Source organism: Danio rerio, chromosome 2 (genome assembly GCF_052040795.2).
Source record: "Danio rerio strain M-AB ecotype USA chromosome 2, GRCz13ab, whole genome shotgun sequence".
NCBI lineage: Eukaryota > Metazoa > Chordata > Actinopteri > Cypriniformes > Danionidae > Danio > Danio rerio.
The window spans coordinates 13,708,193-13,726,295 of NC_141022.1; the positions used below are offsets into that span (position 1 = coordinate 13,708,193).

The 18,103-nt window shown below is 42.8% G+C and overlaps 2 protein-coding genes and 1 long non-coding RNA gene across 34 annotated transcripts in view; 2 read left to right on the top strand and 1 right to left on the bottom strand.

The window, feature by feature from the left end:
- LOC147846232 (uncharacterized) overlaps positions 1-18,103 on the bottom strand; it is an 849,179-nt gene that overhangs the window by 271,017 nt on the left and 560,059 nt on the right. The gene's annotated exons all lie outside the window — the stretch shown is intronic.
- The window catches only part of kmt2cb (lysine (K)-specific methyltransferase 2Cb), a 237,469-nt gene that overhangs the window by 149,050 nt on the left and 70,316 nt on the right, over positions 1-18,103 (top strand). For 28 of the 31 annotated variants that reach the window (XM_087240505.1, XM_087240510.1, XM_087240514.1 and 25 more), the window contains 4 exons: positions 1,406-2,968; positions 3,052-3,243; positions 4,582-4,749; positions 4,920-5,061. In XM_087240505.1, coding sequence (XP_087096631.1) covers positions 1,406-2,968; positions 3,052-3,243; positions 4,582-4,749; positions 4,920-5,061 — 2,065 coding nt within the window. The remainder of the gene's footprint in view (positions 1-1,405; positions 2,969-3,051; positions 3,244-4,581; positions 4,750-4,919; positions 5,062-18,103) is intronic. The other 3 variants (XM_087240508.1, XM_087240513.1, XM_087240519.1) reach the window with 1 other exon arrangement.
- Positions 12,711-18,103, top strand: part of LOC147846236 (uncharacterized) — a 48,055-nt gene continuing 42,662 nt past the window's right edge. For both annotated transcript variants that reach the window (XR_015478311.2, XR_015478310.1), the window contains exon 1: positions 12,711-12,787. This is a non-coding gene — a long non-coding RNA (uncharacterized LOC147846236). The remainder of the gene's footprint in view (positions 12,788-18,103) is intronic.

Below are 18,103 nucleotides of genomic sequence, written 5' to 3' on the forward strand. Positions count from 1 at the left end.
TTCCGTCGTGATGAAAACTCCTTTTGATGTCCTTCATGATGCGTGGAGTTTGTAATGCAGTTCGGACGAACACGATCGCAAACTTTAAACTGAATTTACTTTGCCGGAAAATAAGAAAGCGTGGCGGGAAAAGTCCATGCGGCTTAGAAAGCCGAGTGGCCCTCCAAGGGGCCATGTTTTGATGGGTTCGTTGTTCAGACTACTCTGCACAGATGTTTGGGGAGAAGTCTGGTTATACCTGCGGGTCACGTGACAACCTGTTCAGCATTCTGACCAATGATTTCAGGGGAAGTTTGAGCGCGAAACCCTCCTTTGTCTCGAGGCTGCTCGTATGCAAATTTGAGTGTCCGCCCAAAGCATGCGGACAGGAATTTTAATACAGGTAATTAAAGAATAAAGCAATGCGAGTTATGATCTTGCTCTATGCATCATGTGTTGTAAAATGTCAGCAGAAACCCATCGGTACCAAACATGGGGGGTTTAAAAGTACATCTACATAATTTTTCATATCCTTACATTATTTATGCTTTAAAAAGGCCTAAAGGGAACAGGCATACAGGTTATAAGAGAGGTTACACAGGTAAGAAAAGCTCAGAAATGAGATGCAAAGTTTACAAAGCATAACACTTTAGTTTTGTGCTGGTCCAGGATTTCTAAGCTCATTTTCTTTCTGTCGGAACAGCCTAGTGAGTATGTGTGTGTGTGTGTGTGTGTGTGTGTGTGTGTGTGTGTGTGTGTGTGTGTGTGTGTGTAATTGGGCAGGAATGTCTTTAAAGATCTAGGCTTATCTCTCCAGTCTCCCTTGATTACGTAAGTCTGTCGGGTGTACCCAGACTTGTGGAGCCAGGAGTCGTAAACCGTCCTGTCGACTGAACCCAGACCGTTTTCATGGAATGTTGACGGAGTGTTTACCTCCAGCATATATGTTACAAAATATGTTACCAGTAATGTTACACAGCAGTCCATGTTCGGTCACTCCACATACATGTACTCCACAACACAAATTAACTACGCTCACCACCAATGACAACAACACTTTTCATCCCTTTCCGGTAAAAATCTGTCATTGTAAATTTGTTTCAGGACTGGTAAAAGTGTTTTGCATCTTGTTCATTTTTATTTTCTTCTAAATATGTAAATTTGTTTCGTCCTTGGTAAAATCATTTTTCCTATATAATTATGTCTTATGATAGGTAAAAATGTTTTCCAAAATGTAAATTTGTTAAAGTGTTTCACACTTTGTAATGCTGTTTTGCACTGGTTTCATTTGAAAAGGTATTGTACTATGAAAAACATGAATTGAGAGTTTACCTCAAATGTTCTGATATTTTTTGAGGTCAAGGAAATGTAATGTTTTAGTCCAATATAGGATGAATGTAATTTGAGTTTGTTTGTTTTTTTCCAGATTCGAAAACAGCAGAAGGAACATGCAGAGCTAATAGAGGAGTACAGGGTTAAACAGCAGCAACAAGGTGCACTACAGCCCCCGATTATGCCAGGAATGCAGCCTCCTGCTAGCATGATGCAAGTTGGTCCCCCCATAAACCAATCTATGGTGGGTCCCATGATGCCCATTCGCCTTCACTCCAATCAACCAGATGTCACTAAAATGCCCAACACAGCGGGCTGGCACCCTGGTGCACCTGTTCCTACTGGACCTCGAATGCCAGGAGTTATGCCTGCTCAAGTGGTGCAACCACAGCCTCTGCAGCCAGCAGCGGCTAGGCCCACTCAGGTGCAAGCAGGTGGTGAGTCTCCTCATGTGAACTTTGATGATACCAACCCATTTAGCGAAGGCTTCCAGGAGCGAGAACGCAAGGAGAGATTACGAGAGCAGCAGGAGCGGCAAAGAATGCAGATCATAAAGGAGGTGGAGAGGCAGCATGTGAAGCACTGCGTAGAACAACAGCAAGTTTCTAACTGCCAAGATGGTAACATGAGGGGTCTGTCCCAGATGCCTTTTTACAACCAGGAGCTACCACAGGACTTCATGCAGCCACCCAGATTGCAGCAACAGATCCAAGGGCCCACATTTCCACAGCAGCAAGGCACACAACAAGGGTACATTGGAGGACCACCCAGACCATTATTGGGAAATGGTCCATTTCCTCAGGAAATGGGATCAGGTTTTGCTCCTCAGAATCTAGCAGTCCTTGGGCCTAACTTGATCCAGGCACAAACTAGACCTCAAAGATATTCTGTGCCGCATATGATGCCTCAAAATCCACCTCAAGGGCACCCATTTCCAATGGAAGGGCCTACACCCTTACCTCCAAACTTTCCAGGTCCTGGTCCATCCCTTATTCAGTTGTACTCTAACATCATCCCAGAGGAGAAAGGCAAGAAAAAAAGAAACCAGAAGAAGAAGAAAGATGAAGATTGTGAGTCGCTGCGAGCTCCATCTACACCTCATACACCTCACTCAGACATGACTGCTCCATTAACACCCTGCGTGTCAGACACATCATCCACACCGACAAGGAACCCAATGGTCTTTGGTGACCATGAGTTCTGTGAGACATCCCAACCTGGATCATCAACACCAGGCTCCATGAGCAGCCAACCACACTCTGAATTGGAGCGGCAGCTCTCTGAAGGCAGCTGTGGTGGGGGGCCAGAGTCAGCCATGGGACATGAAGAAATGCATGACAGGATCCTATCCAACATCAAATTGGAGAAGGTGGAGGCAAATGATTGCCATGGACATAAGCCTATAGATATGGAAATAAGAATAGGAATGGTCAAGGTGGAGAGAGAAATAATGTTGCATCATCCTTCAAGCCAAAGTCCAGCCAATAGCTCAAAAGAAGAAGGTGGTAATGAACTCCTCAAGCACCTCCTAAAGAATAAGAGGACTCCACCTCATGCACTGCCTCACCAGAGGTCTGAAGACAGCCTGAGATTGGAGGAAGAGGGATCCACAGAAAGCAAAGCGTTTTTTCGGCAGAACTCCATGGACAGCACTGGGGTGACTGATTGAGAATGCACCATTTTAATTTGAACAGGTATTAATTGACTCTTCTTAACAGTGTCATTTTTCTTTCCCCACAGACTTTCTCAGATTCAAACCACCATGATTTTCCAGGACCATTGATTCCAGAGGACAAGAAGAAACAGAGAAACAAAAGGACGCCCAAAAGTGGAGACAGACCTGCCCCCCGCTGTAAAAAGAGAAAGAAAGAAGAGGATGAGAGTCAAGCAGTGTATTCCTCTACTGATCCAATGATAACTCCATTAAAACAGGTAAACTGCTAAATCCTTATTGTTGTCTTTCTTGATAGGTCATGCATAAAGGGGTATGCAAAGGTTTTGGAACCCATTGCAGAATCTGTAAAAAATAAGAATTTTTTTATCAAAATAAGTGATCATACGAAATGCATGTTCCCTATTAGTGGGTCACTTCAAGTTATATTAACCAACAGATTGGGGTATTCCTCTTAGGAATTTAATTACTCTGAATTATATGAAAAAGCCAATGAAATTTATATTAAATTGACAATGTGCAACCTCTCCCCCACTTAGGGGTATATAAGCCAAACATGGCAAATGTGACTATAGTTTCCTAATCAGGCAGCCACATCTAGATTGCCTGCCTCTAGAAGGTCATGATCACTGTCTCATGAGCAGTGCATGTTTTCGGTGCCAGGGCATGGATGTGGCCACCCTGAGATTGCACCCTGCACCGTTAAAAATGTAAGCCTTTCTGTGGTTAGCATTTTTTTTCTGCCATTGAATGAAATGTATATCAATGAATGATGAACATGAACAAGTTTGAATACCTTTTGTCAAAGCTCTGATAAGAGGTTAGATAAAGTGGTATATTTATGCTTCTTCTTGCCAATAGGTTGATGCAGGCATCTTTAACTAGCTTCATGACAACGTAAAGGTCTTTTCTGTAACACTCAGAAAAGCAGAATCCTGATAGAGACAAAGGTTCTTTAATTTACATTATGTAGAGTAAATACAGGGGGTCTAAAACATACAGACGTGAATATCTGAATATCTTTTTCAGCAACCTTGAACACAAAATACTGTGAATTAAAACTCTTGTTACACCATAAAGATCCTTTCTAAAATACACAAAAAACTGTATTCTTGGAGGTGTGAACTTTGAAGACTTGAACAATCCTGTCAGTCTGATCTCTGAATAGAAGTTACTGAAGCTGGTATTATTGAATATTGAAGGCACTAGCTTGTGATCATTGCTCCTGTTGCTGTTTCAAACTTCACAAATTCACTTCTCGCAGACTTCCTTATTTCTCTGACCAGAACTTCAAAGGTAACAATTCTTTCTTACACGACAATCCTCTGTACAACAACTTACTCAACCACAGCAACTTACACAACAAACTTAAAGGGCACCAATTATGCCCATTTTTAAACATGCAATAAATCTTTGGTTTTCCCAGAATATCTGTTAAGTTTGAGATCAAAATACCTAGCTTAAATGTGTGTAAAAGCTCAACACAATGCTGAGATCCAGTTACAAATACCAAACTTAAGACTGAACCAAGAAGTTCAGAAGTGCACCCCACATCCCACATTTCCCATGTATTACTTTGTTTCATTGTTTCTTTTCAGCAGCATCTTTCTCTCTTGCCTCTAATGGAGCCACTGGTGGGGGTGAACTTTGCCCATTTAATGCCCTATGGGGGGGGACAGCTGGATGGAGAGAATCGCCTTTCTGGTACATTTGGGAGTGCCTCATTGGATGGTGTATCAGACTATTATTCCCAGCTAATTTACAAGGTACTAACGAGCTACTAATTAAAATACTGACTGTTCATTTGCTGCTGAAGCATCAAGAAATCGCTTTTATTCCTAACCAGGAATCTTGCTTAGCAGTAAATTCCACTGACTGTAAAAGATTTTGGTTATGAGATAAACAAATGGTCACTTGTGTTTTTATCCTTTTACAGCAGAATAACTTAAGCAACCCGCCCACCCCACCTGCTTCCCTGCCCCCGACCCCTCCTCCAGTGGCACGACAGAAGTTGCTTAATGGCTTTGCCACAACAGAGGAGCTTGCCAGAAAAGGTGGCCTCATTGCTGGACACGATGGTGAGTAGTAGCTGATGTAGACTGAGCGGGTGATTTCGATCTATATTTGAGCGTGCGTAAATTCTAGAAGAAGTCATACATGTTTATTCATTTGGCCAGAAGAGAATTGGTTATCTGATTTCTAATAGTTTTTTTTTATTATTATTGAATAAAGTCAGTAAACTTCACCCTTACGACCTCAAGTGGCACCCACTAACTTGAACTGTTTGTTTTAATCTTACCCTGAATTTCTGGGAAGCTGCCTAAAGAAAATATTTTTATTTTTAAATTTTTATTTATTCTGTAAATAGGAGGTGTAATGGTTCATTTGGTGTTATGGAATTTGTTAATTTCTCAATTTTCAGAGTCACTGGTCAGCTCAATTTCTATACAATTACGAAAAAGAAAAACCTAGAATAAAACTACTTGTGTTTTTTATTATTAGGGACCGAGCACCGAAACGGTGCGTAGGCCCTATTGGAATTGCTCCGTTTATTAGGGACCGAGCACCGAAACGGTGCGTAGGCCCTATTGGAATTGCTCCGTTTTTAGGGACCGAGCACCGAAACGGTGCGTAGGCCCTATTGGAATTGCTCCGTTTTTTATTATTATTATTATTATTATTCCGCCCCCTATCGGGGCACTTTTGAGGGTCTAAACATGCCCGAAAACTCATGAAAATTTGCACACACACCAAACGCGGTGTAAATAGCAGGTTGATATGGGTCTCGGAAGTGGGCGTGGCAAAATGACTCGACAGCGCCACCTAGAAAAATTAAACGGACGAGCCCCCGATACACGAATCACGCACATGCACGAAAATTGGCACACACCTCAAACATGCCAAACCATACGAAAAAGTCTCTTGGAGCCATATCTCAAACCCAACAGGAAGTCGGATATTTTTAACTTCCTGCGGCGAAAAAGTGGTGTTTTTGCCATTTCCAGGCGTTGTATTTTAACGAACTCCTCCTAGGGATTTTATCCGATCGACACCAAAATTGGGTTTTGTCATCTAAAGGCCTTGGCGATGTTAAATTGCGAAGCTTTAGAGTTTTTGTCGATGGGCGTGTCCGTGGCGCCCTCGCAAACTTTGATGATTCACCACAAAACAGGAAGTCGTTATAACTCAGGCATGCATTATCAGATCTGCCTCAAAATTCACACGCTTGATAAGCGTCCTGACCTGAACACGTTTACATGCCAATATCCAGATATAGTTATAGCGCCACCTGCTGGCCACAGGAAATGACATGATTTACGGAGTAATAAACTCCTCCCACAAATTTTTTCGTATCAGCACCAAATTTGGGTGGTGTTATTTGAAAGCTCTAGCAATGATATATTGTGAAGATCTAGAGTTTTCGCAGAGGGGCGTGTCCGTGGCGGTATGACAAACCTCAACGCTTCGCCATGGAACAGGAAGTCCTTATAACTCAACCACACAATGTCCGATCTGCCTGAAACTTCACATGGTTGATAAACGTCATCTCTTGAACACATCCACATAACAATATTGAAGTGGGCGTGGCAAAATGACTCAACAGCGCCACCTAGAAAAATTAAACGGACGAGCCCCCGAGCTACGAATCACGCACATGCACGAAAATTGGCACACACCTTAAACATGCCAAAACATACGAAAAAGTCTCTTGGAGCCATATCTCAAACCTAACAGGAAGTCAGATATTATTAACTTCCTGCGGCGAAAAAGTGGCATTTTTGCCATTTCCAGGCGTTGTATTTTAACGCACTCCTCCTAGGGATTTTATCCGATCGACACCAAAATTGGGTTTTATCATCTAAAGGCCTTGGCGATGTTAAATTGCGAAGCTTTAGAGTTTTTGTCGATGGGCGTGTCCGTGGCGGCCTCGCAAACTTTGATGATTCGCCACAAAACAGGAAGTCGTTATAACTCAGGCATGCATTATCAGATCTGCCTCAAAATTCACACATTTAATAACAGTCCTGACCTGATCAGGTTTACGTGCCGATATCCAGTTACAGTTATAGCGCCACCTGCTGGCCACAGGAAATGACATGTTTGACACTATAACAAACTCCTACCACAAACTTTCCCGTATCAGCACCAAAATAGAGTGGTGTCATCTGAAAGCTCTAGCGATGATATATTGTAAAGATCTAGAGTTTTTGCAGAGGGACGTGTCTGTGGTGGCATGACAAACCTCAACGCTTCGCCATGGAACAGGAAGTCCTTATAACTCTACCATACAATGTCCGATTTGCCTGAAACTTCACATGATTGATAAAAGTCCTCTCCTGAACACATCTACATAACAATTGTAAGATTTCCCCTATATTAGGCACCAGATTCAGCAAAGTTCAGCAGGTCGACCCGGAGACATGAGAAGAGACCAAACTGTAGTTAGAATGGTTTATTCTGCAAGCCTGATGATAAGGATGAGCAGGGACATATATACATAGTGGGCTGACCTTTAAAAGTTATACAGAAGAAGGAAGACACTCTTAATATGGGCATGTTATACAAACAGAATAAAGAAGAAATGTATATATAGCGGGGACTTTCCAGTGTGGAAGATATCTGCAAGACCGAAACCAGACGTTGACCTTCAGACCTCCGATGCACACACACACACACAAAAAACCACAGACACTTCTGCTTCTCATGCAAGCACAATTAAAAGAGGACAAAATGTTCTCTCAGTCCCCTCTTTTAGGCCAAAGGCCTAACACAGAGGAATCTTATCATATCGTTGACCCATCATACTGTCCATTGTGGCATAGATTCGATTCATTAAACATTGCAAGAGAAAAGGACCACAACAACAAACAAGAAGGAAAATAATACATACAGGAATTATCATTGTAAGAAAAGGAGTCACCCAGCCGAACAGACCCATCATCCAACCCCAAGTTGTGTCTGGGACATAATCAGAAGTCATGGCAATTTTTAACCCTTGGAGAGTAGACATAGCAGTACTCATTTACATACCTCCCCCTGGGATGCTGTTAAGAGATCTAGAGCCATTCTATTTTGCAAAACCATGGTACGTAGATTACCCAGCTCCTTATTCTGGGCCTCATTAATTATTTTTGAGGCATTCAGAAATAGGCCCATGCGATAGTCCAGGGTCTCGATTCTTAGTAGAGCTTTTCCCACACCTATTTGCGGAAATAGAGCCAATACCACTTTGTTACCAGTGGTCCATAATTTAAAATCCTCGGGCACGTCAGTACCCCATGCAGAGTCATGGGGCTTCATTTCAGGGACACTGCGTTTAACTCTTTGCAGCGCTGACAGGACCTGGGCTGTCACAATAAAAGTGTGATCAGTCACATGCACAGGGGCACACTGCCCCGTCCAGTTGGCCGGTAGGGACATGTAGGCGTTTTTCCCACACAACCACCACCCACCCTGGACCACATAAGTGCCATTTGAGGGTCCTGAGATGTCGACTGGGGCCCCCTCTCCCGAGGAGGCAATTTGTTGACAGTTAACAGTGCTTCCCATGAAATGAGAGCCCATGGTCTGGTTATAACACACAGGGTGTGTAATAGAGTGGTTAATAAAAACCTTGTGGCTAATAGGTGAGGGTTTAGCGTGGCCAAATTTTACCCAAAATAGAGCATCACATGTACCATTTCTAATGCCAATCCGGTATGGATCGTAGTCATCGACAATTATATATGGGTCCTGGTACCCTGATCCTGCAAAACTGGCAAAACATTTAGCAGCTGTTTTATTCATGGGTTTGGCATAAAGAGGGGTTTGCTTGGCTGAATGAGGCATAACAGAACATACATAACAACCAGATACATTATATGACCTAGCTAAAACTCATTTACATATTGATACCACATATTATTTCCAATAGGATTGTCAGCCCCATCCTCTGCCCATCCAAATTCATGATCATGTGTCCAGCGTTTCAGCCTGGCTGCATTAGCTTGAGCAACAAGAAAGAGAAACAGTCCAATTGTCCGCAGCAAAAAGGAAGTCATGCTGACCCTTGCCTTAAGGTAGACAGTGCTACGTGTTTAGCTCCCATCTGTCTCCCAAACGCAATTGTGCAGCTGTAGAGGTGTCGTCTGTGCTGAGGGGGCCCCCAAAATCTGTAAAACAAAGAGAGTCTGCAGACAGATTATCATAGTACAAAACTTATACATTTTTATTATTCAATAGGTGCTCGTTTTATCCTGGTTGCATGGATCCACTGTGGAGAAGAGGAGGTTAAAACGGCGGTTCTGGTTACAGCCACGACATCCGTCGGGGGGCCATATTTGGGGTCCCCCAGTTCTGTGCTCATTTTATTGAACTGTCTAATCATTACTCTGTCACCAACCTTAAAGGGGTGTGTTGGGTCTACCGGCATCGGGGCTGAACCAGAATGTATGTTAGTCCAGTATGCATGCAATGTTGTTAGTAGCTGTTGTGCACATTCACTCATATGAATATCCAAAGAACCGTCACCCAGTGTGGTACCCCTTTGCCTCCATGGTGAGGGAAAGGGTCGTCCCATCACAGTCTCATAAGGAGAGAGACCGTGAAGACTTTTGTGAGGAAACATCCTCATGTCTGCTAAAACGAGAGGTAGCAAGGCGAGCCAATTTGAGTGCCCTGCATGTTGCATAGCCTTTCTTAATTTGTCCTTGATGGTCCTATTAGTTCGTTCTATTATGCCAGATGATTGTGGATGACAGGGAATATGTAGCTGCCAATTAATTTGGAGTTCTTTAGCTAGATTTTGTATTACTTTCGCAGTAAATGAGGTTCCCTTATCTGAGTCTATGGCACATGGTATACCGTATCTTGGAATGATTTCTCTTGTCAAACATCTGACAACTGTATTAGCATCTTCCTTACTGCATGGGAAGGCTTCAACCCATTTTGAAAATTTGTCCACAAAAACCAGTAGATATTTATTAGGACCCCTCTTTGGCAGATGTGTGAAATCTACCTGCCATTCCTGAAAAGGTGTTTCAGGAAGGGGCAATTGTTGATGTTTAGCTTGAGGTTTAGTGATATTATTTTGAGCACATATCAGACATCTATCTAGCGTATTATTGACATGATGTTGTAAATTATTAATGCATAGAAAGGAACTCATTGTGTCTATTAACTCATTGTGTCTATTAACTCATTGTGTCTATTAACTCATTGTGTCTATTACCCCTCTTCGGCCGCGGTGTGTAACACCGTGAAACTCGCGGACGAGAAAAGGTGCACAGGATGATGGCAGGCATAAACGGCCTTTGCCATCTAGCATTATTCCATTAGGATCAGTCGTGGCGTCACATTCAGACCAGTAAGTATGGTACTAAGTATTTAGTAAGCTGCTGTTTTAGATTTGTCAGGAGCTCCTCCTGATCATCTTTCCACGCGAGGCGTGTTTTTATACGAGTGCGTGTCTTTTTACCCTCATCTGTTTCTTCCTTAATTGTCTCTGTGTGTACTATATCATGCTTGGGATCAAGAGCAGGTATTTTTGTTGTTATTTCTTCATCGTCATAGGACGAACCCATTTTGGTTTAAAGGATAAATCGATAATCTGCCCCAATTAGTTGGCAGTGACGCGAACTGCGCAACAGCATGTCTACAAATTGCAGTGGTTTGTCCACTTCGGGCAGAAGAGATATAAGATCTTTAAGAACAGAGGGTGAAGGGGGAATTATTTCTATCCCTCGGGGTTTAGCAACCCACACGGCAGCCACATTAGAAGCTGAAGTAGTGCCCTCCGTGCTGTCGGAGGGGTCTGGTTTAGTTTTAATCATTTCTGTCAGAGACGGATAAATAGAAGGTACTGTAGGGGAAGCGCTAGCAGCAGAGCATGAAGCTGCAGGCGAAAGCCCCGTATAAGGGGTGGTGATATCATAGTTGTCTTAGCAGCTGCGAGAGAGCCCCTCTTATCTGCCTTACGGGCAGTATTGCTTCTGCTTTTGGGTTTGGGGACAGATTTCAAAACGGTTTTAGGTGTAAAAATGCCCTTTTTTTTATCCCTCCATATGGAGCTCATTTTATACCATGTGTCATATCCATTCATCATATATTGGTCATCCCATTCTGGATCCCCATATCAATTTGTAAGCTAACTGAAGGAAACCTGGGTCAAATGTTCCTTCCCTAGGAAAGTCTCTCCATTGAGATTGTCCCTCTGTCCACCCAGCTAAATTGGACAGCCAGGGTTCAGTGTAAAAATTCCCACCCACATCTATCCATCCATTGCTTTGGACTCTCACTGGGTTCTGGTTTTGGATATCCTTGTCCCATATTGCTGAAGCTGGTGCGTAATACTTATTTACTAAAATTTATTAAATCCCCTGATTTGTGGAACCCAAATTTAATCGGGTACAACAACACAAATCCTTCTGTGCAATTTACTGTTTGAAGTAAACTTGACAGGCTAGCAAGTGTCAAATTAATAAATTTTCCTGATTTGTGGAACCCAAATTTAATTGAGTACGACGACACAAATCCTTCTGTGCAATTTACTGTTGAAAGTAAACTTGACAGGATGTTCTGTGCTCTAGAGCACAGACCTCTCAACTCAATTGTAACTAAAATCTTACGATTTCCTGAGATACACCGGAGCAGGCAGTGTGAATAAAAATTCTCTTACCTGATCAGATGTATCCCGGACGAGCCCCCAGATCTGTAAGATTTCCCCTATATTAGGCACCAGATTCAGCAAAGTTCAGCAGGTCGACCCGGAGACATGAGAAGAGACCAAACTGTAGTTAGAATGGTTTATTCTGCAAGCCTGATGATAAGGATGAGCAGGGACATATATACATAGTGGGCTGACCTTTAAAAGTTATACAGAAGAAGGAAGACACTCTTAATATGGGCATGTTATACAAACAGAATAAAGAAGAAATGTATATATAGCGGGGACTTTCCAGTGTGGAAGATATCTGCAAGACCGAAACCAGACGTTGACCTTCAGACCTCCGATGCACACACACACACACAAAAAACCACAGACACTTCTGCTTCTCATGCAAGCACAATTAAAAGAGGACAAAATGTTCTCTCAACAATATTGAGTCAGTAATAATGCCATCTGCTGGCAGAAGGTAGTTTGGCTTGTAACTCGGCCATACAATGTCCGATCTGTCTAAAATGTCACACGCTTGATAAGAGTCCTGACCTGAACACGTTTACATATCGATATCCAGATAGAGTTATAGCGCCACCTGCTGGCCACAGGAAATGACATGATTTACAGAGTAACAAACTCCTCCCACAAACTTTATCGTATCAGCACCAAATTTGAGTGGTGTCATCTGAAAGCTGTATCGGTGATATATTGTGAAGATTTCGAGTTTTCACCGAGGGGTGTGTCTGTGGCGGCATGACAAACCTCAACACTTCGCCATGGAACAGGAAGTCCTTCTAACTCAACCACACAATATCTGATCTGCCTGAAACTTCACAAGATTGATAAAAGTCCGCTCCTGAACACATCTACATAACAATATTGAGTCAGTCATAACGCCACCTGCTGGCAGAAGGTAGTTTGGCTTATAACTCAACCACACAATGTCCCATGTGCCTGAAACGTCACATGGTTGATAAGATTCCTCTCCAGAAGACATCTACATGCCAATCTTGAGTCACAGTTATAGTGCCACCTGCTGACAGGAGGAAGTTTGGCATAAATCTGTGATTTTCTTAGATTTTTAAAATAATATTGGCTTAAATTATTATTGTTCGCTGTTCTCTGTCATCGTAAGGTCAACGGGCGGCGGTGAGCCCGGGTGCGAGGTCCCTATCATCGCTGCTTGCAGCTTTAATTTATTATTATTATTATTATTCCGCCCCCTACCGGGGCACTTTTGAGGGTCTAAACATGCCCGAAAACTCATGAAAATTTGCACACACACCAAACCCGGTGTAAATAGCAGGTTGATATGGGTCTCGGAAGTGGGCGTGGCAAAATGACTCGACAGCGCCACCTAGAAAAATTAAACGGACGAGCCCCCGATCCACGAATCACACACATGCACGAAAATTGGCACACACCTCAAACATGCCAAAACATACGAAAAAGTCTCTTGGAGCCATATCTCAAACCCAACAAAAAGTCGGATATTTTTGACTTCCTGCGGCGAAAAAGTGGCGTTTTTGCCATTTCCAAGCGTTGTATTTTAACGAACTCCTCCTAGGGATTTCATCCGATCGACACCAAAATTGGGTTTTATCATCTAAAGGCCTTGGCGATGTTAAATTGCGAAGCTTTAGAGTTTTCGTCGATGGGCGTGTCCGTGGCGGCCTCGCAAACTTTGACGATTCGCCACAAAACAGGAAGTCGTTATAACTCAGGCATGCATTATTCGATCTGCCTCAAAATTCACACGCTTGATAACAGTCCTGACCTGAACCCGTTTACATGCCGATATCCAGATACAGATATAGCGCCACCTGCTGGCCACAGTAAATGACATGTTTTACAGTGTAACAAACTCCTCCCACAAATTTTTTCGTATCAGCACCAAATTTGGGTTGTGTTATCTGAAAGCTCTAGCGATGATATATTGTGAAGATCTAGAGTTTTCGCAGAGGGGCGTGTCCGTGGCGCCATGACAAACCTCAACGCTTCGCCATGGAAAAGGAAGTCCTTATAACTCAACCACACAATGTCCGATCTGCCTGAAACTTCACATGGTTGATAAAAGTCCTCTCCTGAACACATCCACATGACAATATTGAAGTGGGCGTGGCAAATTGACTCAACAGCGCCACCTACGAAAATTAATCGGACGAGCCCCCGAGCTACGAATCACGCACATGCACGAAAATTGGCACACACCTCAAACATGCCAAAACATACGAAAAAGTCTCTTGGAGCCATATCTCAAACCTAACAGGAAGTCAGATATTATTAACTTCCTGCGGCGAAAAAGTGGCATTTTTGCCATTTCCAGGCGTTGTATTTTAACGAACTCCTCCTAGGGATTTTATCCGATCGACACCAACATTGGGTTTTATCATCTAAAGGCCTTGGCGATGTTAAATTGCGAAGCTTTAGAGTTTTTGTCGATGGGCGTGTCCGTGGCGGCCTCGCAAACTTTGATGATTCGCCACAAAACAGGAAGTCGTTATAACTCAGGCATGCATATTCAGATCTGCCTCAAAATTCACATGTTTAATAACAGTCCTGACCTGAACAGGTTTACGTGCCGATATCCAGTTACAGTTATAGCGCCACCTGCTGGCCACAGGAAATGACATGTTTGACACTATAACAAACTCCTACCACAAACTTTCCCGTATCAGCACCAAAATAGAGTGGTGTCATCTGAAAGCTCTAGCGATTATATATTGTGAAGATCTCGAGTTTTTGCAGAGGGGCGTGTCTGTGGTGGCATGACAAACCTCAACGCTTCGCCATGGAACAGGAAGTCCTTATAACTCTACCATACTATGTCCGATCTGCCTGAAACTTCACATGATTGATAAAAGTTCTCTCTTGAACACATCTACATAACAATATTGAGTCAGTAATAGCGCCATCTGCTGGCAGAAGGTAGTTTGGCTTGTAACTCGGCCACACAATGTCCGATCTGTCTAAAATGTCACATGGTTGATGAAAGTCCTCTCCTGAGCACATCTACATAATAATATTGAGTTTTTAATAGCGCCACCTGCTGGCAGAATGTAAATTGTCTTATAACACAATCTCCACACAATCTCTGATCTGCCTGAAACTACACATGTTTGATAAAAGTCCACTCCTGAACACATCCCCCATAACAATATTGAGTCAGTCATAACGCCACCTGCTGGCAAAAGGTAGTTTGGCTTATAACTCAGCCACAAAATGTCCCATGTGCCTGAAACTTCACATGGTTGATTAAATTCCTCTCCTGAAGACATCTACATGCCAATCTTGAGTCACAGGTATAGCGCCACCTGCTGACAGGAGGAAGTTTGGCATAAATCTGTATTTTTCTTAGGTTTTTTATATATATATCGGCTTATATTATTATTGTTCGCTGCTCTCTGTCATCGTAAGGTCACCGGGCGGCGGTGAGCCCGGGTGCGAGGTCCCTATCATCGCTGCTTGCAGCTTTAATTATTATTCTTCTTCTTCTTCTTCTTCTTCCGCGGAATGAATTGCGGTTTTGAGGGGCTAAACATGCCCGAAAACTCACGCAACTTTGCACACGCCTCAGAAGTGGCGAAAATTTACGTTTGTTATGGGCTTCGGAAGTGGGCGTGGCAAAATGACTCGACAGCGCCACCTAGAAAAATTAAACGGATGAGCCCCCGATCCACAAATCACGCACATGCACGAAAATTGGCACACACCTCAAACATGCCAAAACATACGAAAAAGTCTCTTGGAGCCATATCTCAAACCCAACAGGAAGTCGGATATTTTTAACTTCCTGCGGCGAAAAAGTGGCGTTTATGCCATTTCCAGGCGTTGTATTTTAACGAACTCCTCCTAGGGATTTTATCCGATCGACACCAAAATTGGGTTTTGTCATCTAAAGGCCTTGGCGATGTTAAATTGCGAAGCTTTAGAGTTTTCATCGATGGGCGTGTCCGTGGCGGCCTCGCAAACTTTGACGATTCGCCACAAAATAGGAAGTCGTTATAACTCAGGCATGCATTATCTGATCTGCCTCAAACCTCACACGCTTGATAAGCGTCCGGACCTGAACACGTTTACATGCCAATATCCAGACACAGTTACAGCGCCACCTGCTGGCCACAGGAAATGACATGATTTACGGAGTTATAAACTCCTCCCACAAATTTTATCGTATCAACACCAAAATTGAGTAGTGTTATCTGAAAGCTCTAGCGATGATATATTGTGAAGATCTAGAGTTTTCGCAGAGGGGCGTGTCCGTGGCGGTATGACAAACCTCAATGCTTCGCCATGGAACAGGAAGTCCTTATAACACAACCACACAATGTCCGATCTGCCTGAAACTTCACATGGTTGATTAAATACTTCTCCTGAACACATCCCCATAACAATATTAAAGTGGGCGTGGCAAATGACTCGACAGCACCACCTAGAAAAATTAAACGGACGAGCCCCCCATCTACAAATCACACACACGCAAGAAAATTGGCACTCACCTCAAACACGCCAAAACATACGAAAAAGTCTCTTGGAGCCATATCTCAAACCCAACAGGAAGTCGGATATTTTTAACTTCCTGCGGCGAAAAAGTGGCATTTTTGCCATTTCCAGGCATTGTATTTTAACGAACTCCTCCTAGGAATTTGATCCAATCAAAACCAAAATTGGGTTTTGTCATCTAAAGGCCTTGGCGATGTTAAATTGCGAAGCTTTAGAGTTTTTGTCGATGGGCGTGTCCGTTGCGGCCTCGCAAACTTTGACGATTCGCCACAAAACAGGAAGTCATTAAAACTCAGGCATGCATTATCCGATCTGCCTTAAAATTCACACACTTGATAAGAGTCCTGACCTGAACACGTTTACATGCCAATATCCAGATACAGTTATAGCGCCACCTGCTGGCCCCAGGAAATGGCATGTTTTACATTGTAACATACTCCTTCACCAAATTTTATCATGTTAGCAGCAAAATTGGTTGGTGTCATCTGAAAGCTCTATCGGTGATATATTGTGAAGATTTAGAGTTTTCGCTGAGGGGCGTGTCCGTGGCGGCATGACAAACCTCAACGCTTCGCCATGGAACAGGACGTCCTTATAACTCAACCACACAATGTCCGATCTGCCTGAAACTTCACATGGTTGATTAAAATCCTCTCCTGAACACATCTACATAACAATATTTAGTCTGTCATAGCGCCACCTGCTGGCAGATGGTGGTTTGCATTATAACTCAACCACACAAAGTCCAATCTGCCTGAAACTTCACATGGTTGATAAAAGTCCTCTCCTGAACACATCTACATAACAACATTGAGTCTTTCATAGCGCCACCTGCTGACAAAAGGCAGTTTGGCTTATATCTCAGCCAAACAATGTCCGATCTGCCTGAAACTTCACATGGTTGATAAGATTCCATTACTGAAGGCATCTACATGCCAATCTTGAGTCACAGTCATAGCGCCACCTGCTGGCAGAAGGTATTTTGCATTATAACTCAACCACACAAAGTCAGATCTGCCTGAACATTCAAATGGTTGATAAAAGTTCTCTCCTGAACACATCTACATAATAATATTGAGTCTGTCATAGCGCCACCTGCTGGCAGAAGGTAGTGTGGCTTATAACTTAGCCACACAATGTCTGAACTGTTTGAAACTTCACATGGTTGATTAAAATGTTCTCCTGAACACATCTACATGCCAATATTGAGTCACAGTCATAGCGCCACCTGCTGGCAACAGAAAATTACTTATAACTCAGCCAAACAATGTCCGATCTTCAAAAAAAATTGACATGGTTGATATGATTCCTTTTCTGAAGACATCTACATGCCATTTTTGAGTCACAGTTATAACGCCACCTGCTGGCAGAAGGTAGTTTGGCTTTTAACTCAACCATGCAATGTCCGATATGCCTGAAACTTTACATGGTTGATAGAATTTCTCTCCTGACGACATCTACAAGCCAAGTCAATCATAGCGCCACCTGCTGACAGAAGGAAGTTTGGCTCATAATTACCACACAATGTCTGACCTGCCCCCAAAATTTACTTTCGATAAGACTGCTCCTCTGAAGACATCTACAAGCCAATTGTGAGTCACAGTCATAGCACCACCTGCTGACAGAAGGTAGTTAAGCTTGTCATTCAGCCACACAATGTATCTTCATTTTATTTTTATTTTAACAAAATCACACATTCTATTTAAACTTTTTTTTAATGATTAGAAATGTGGTCCAATCCCTGTCTTAAAAACCGTAATGTGATACAAACTATGAAATTTGTAATCCAGTTAACCAGTGATTATAGATGTAATAACAATATTAATATAATGTATGTAGTTGTTAGAACAAGCAAGGACACTGCAGGGAATTGAACCCCATCCCAGTAAACCAGGAGTACCATTACCAGTGTCTTTTGCTTTTTGAAACTACATATGTGGAAAAGCAAAACCTGCATTAGCAACAACATTGCGTTTGAC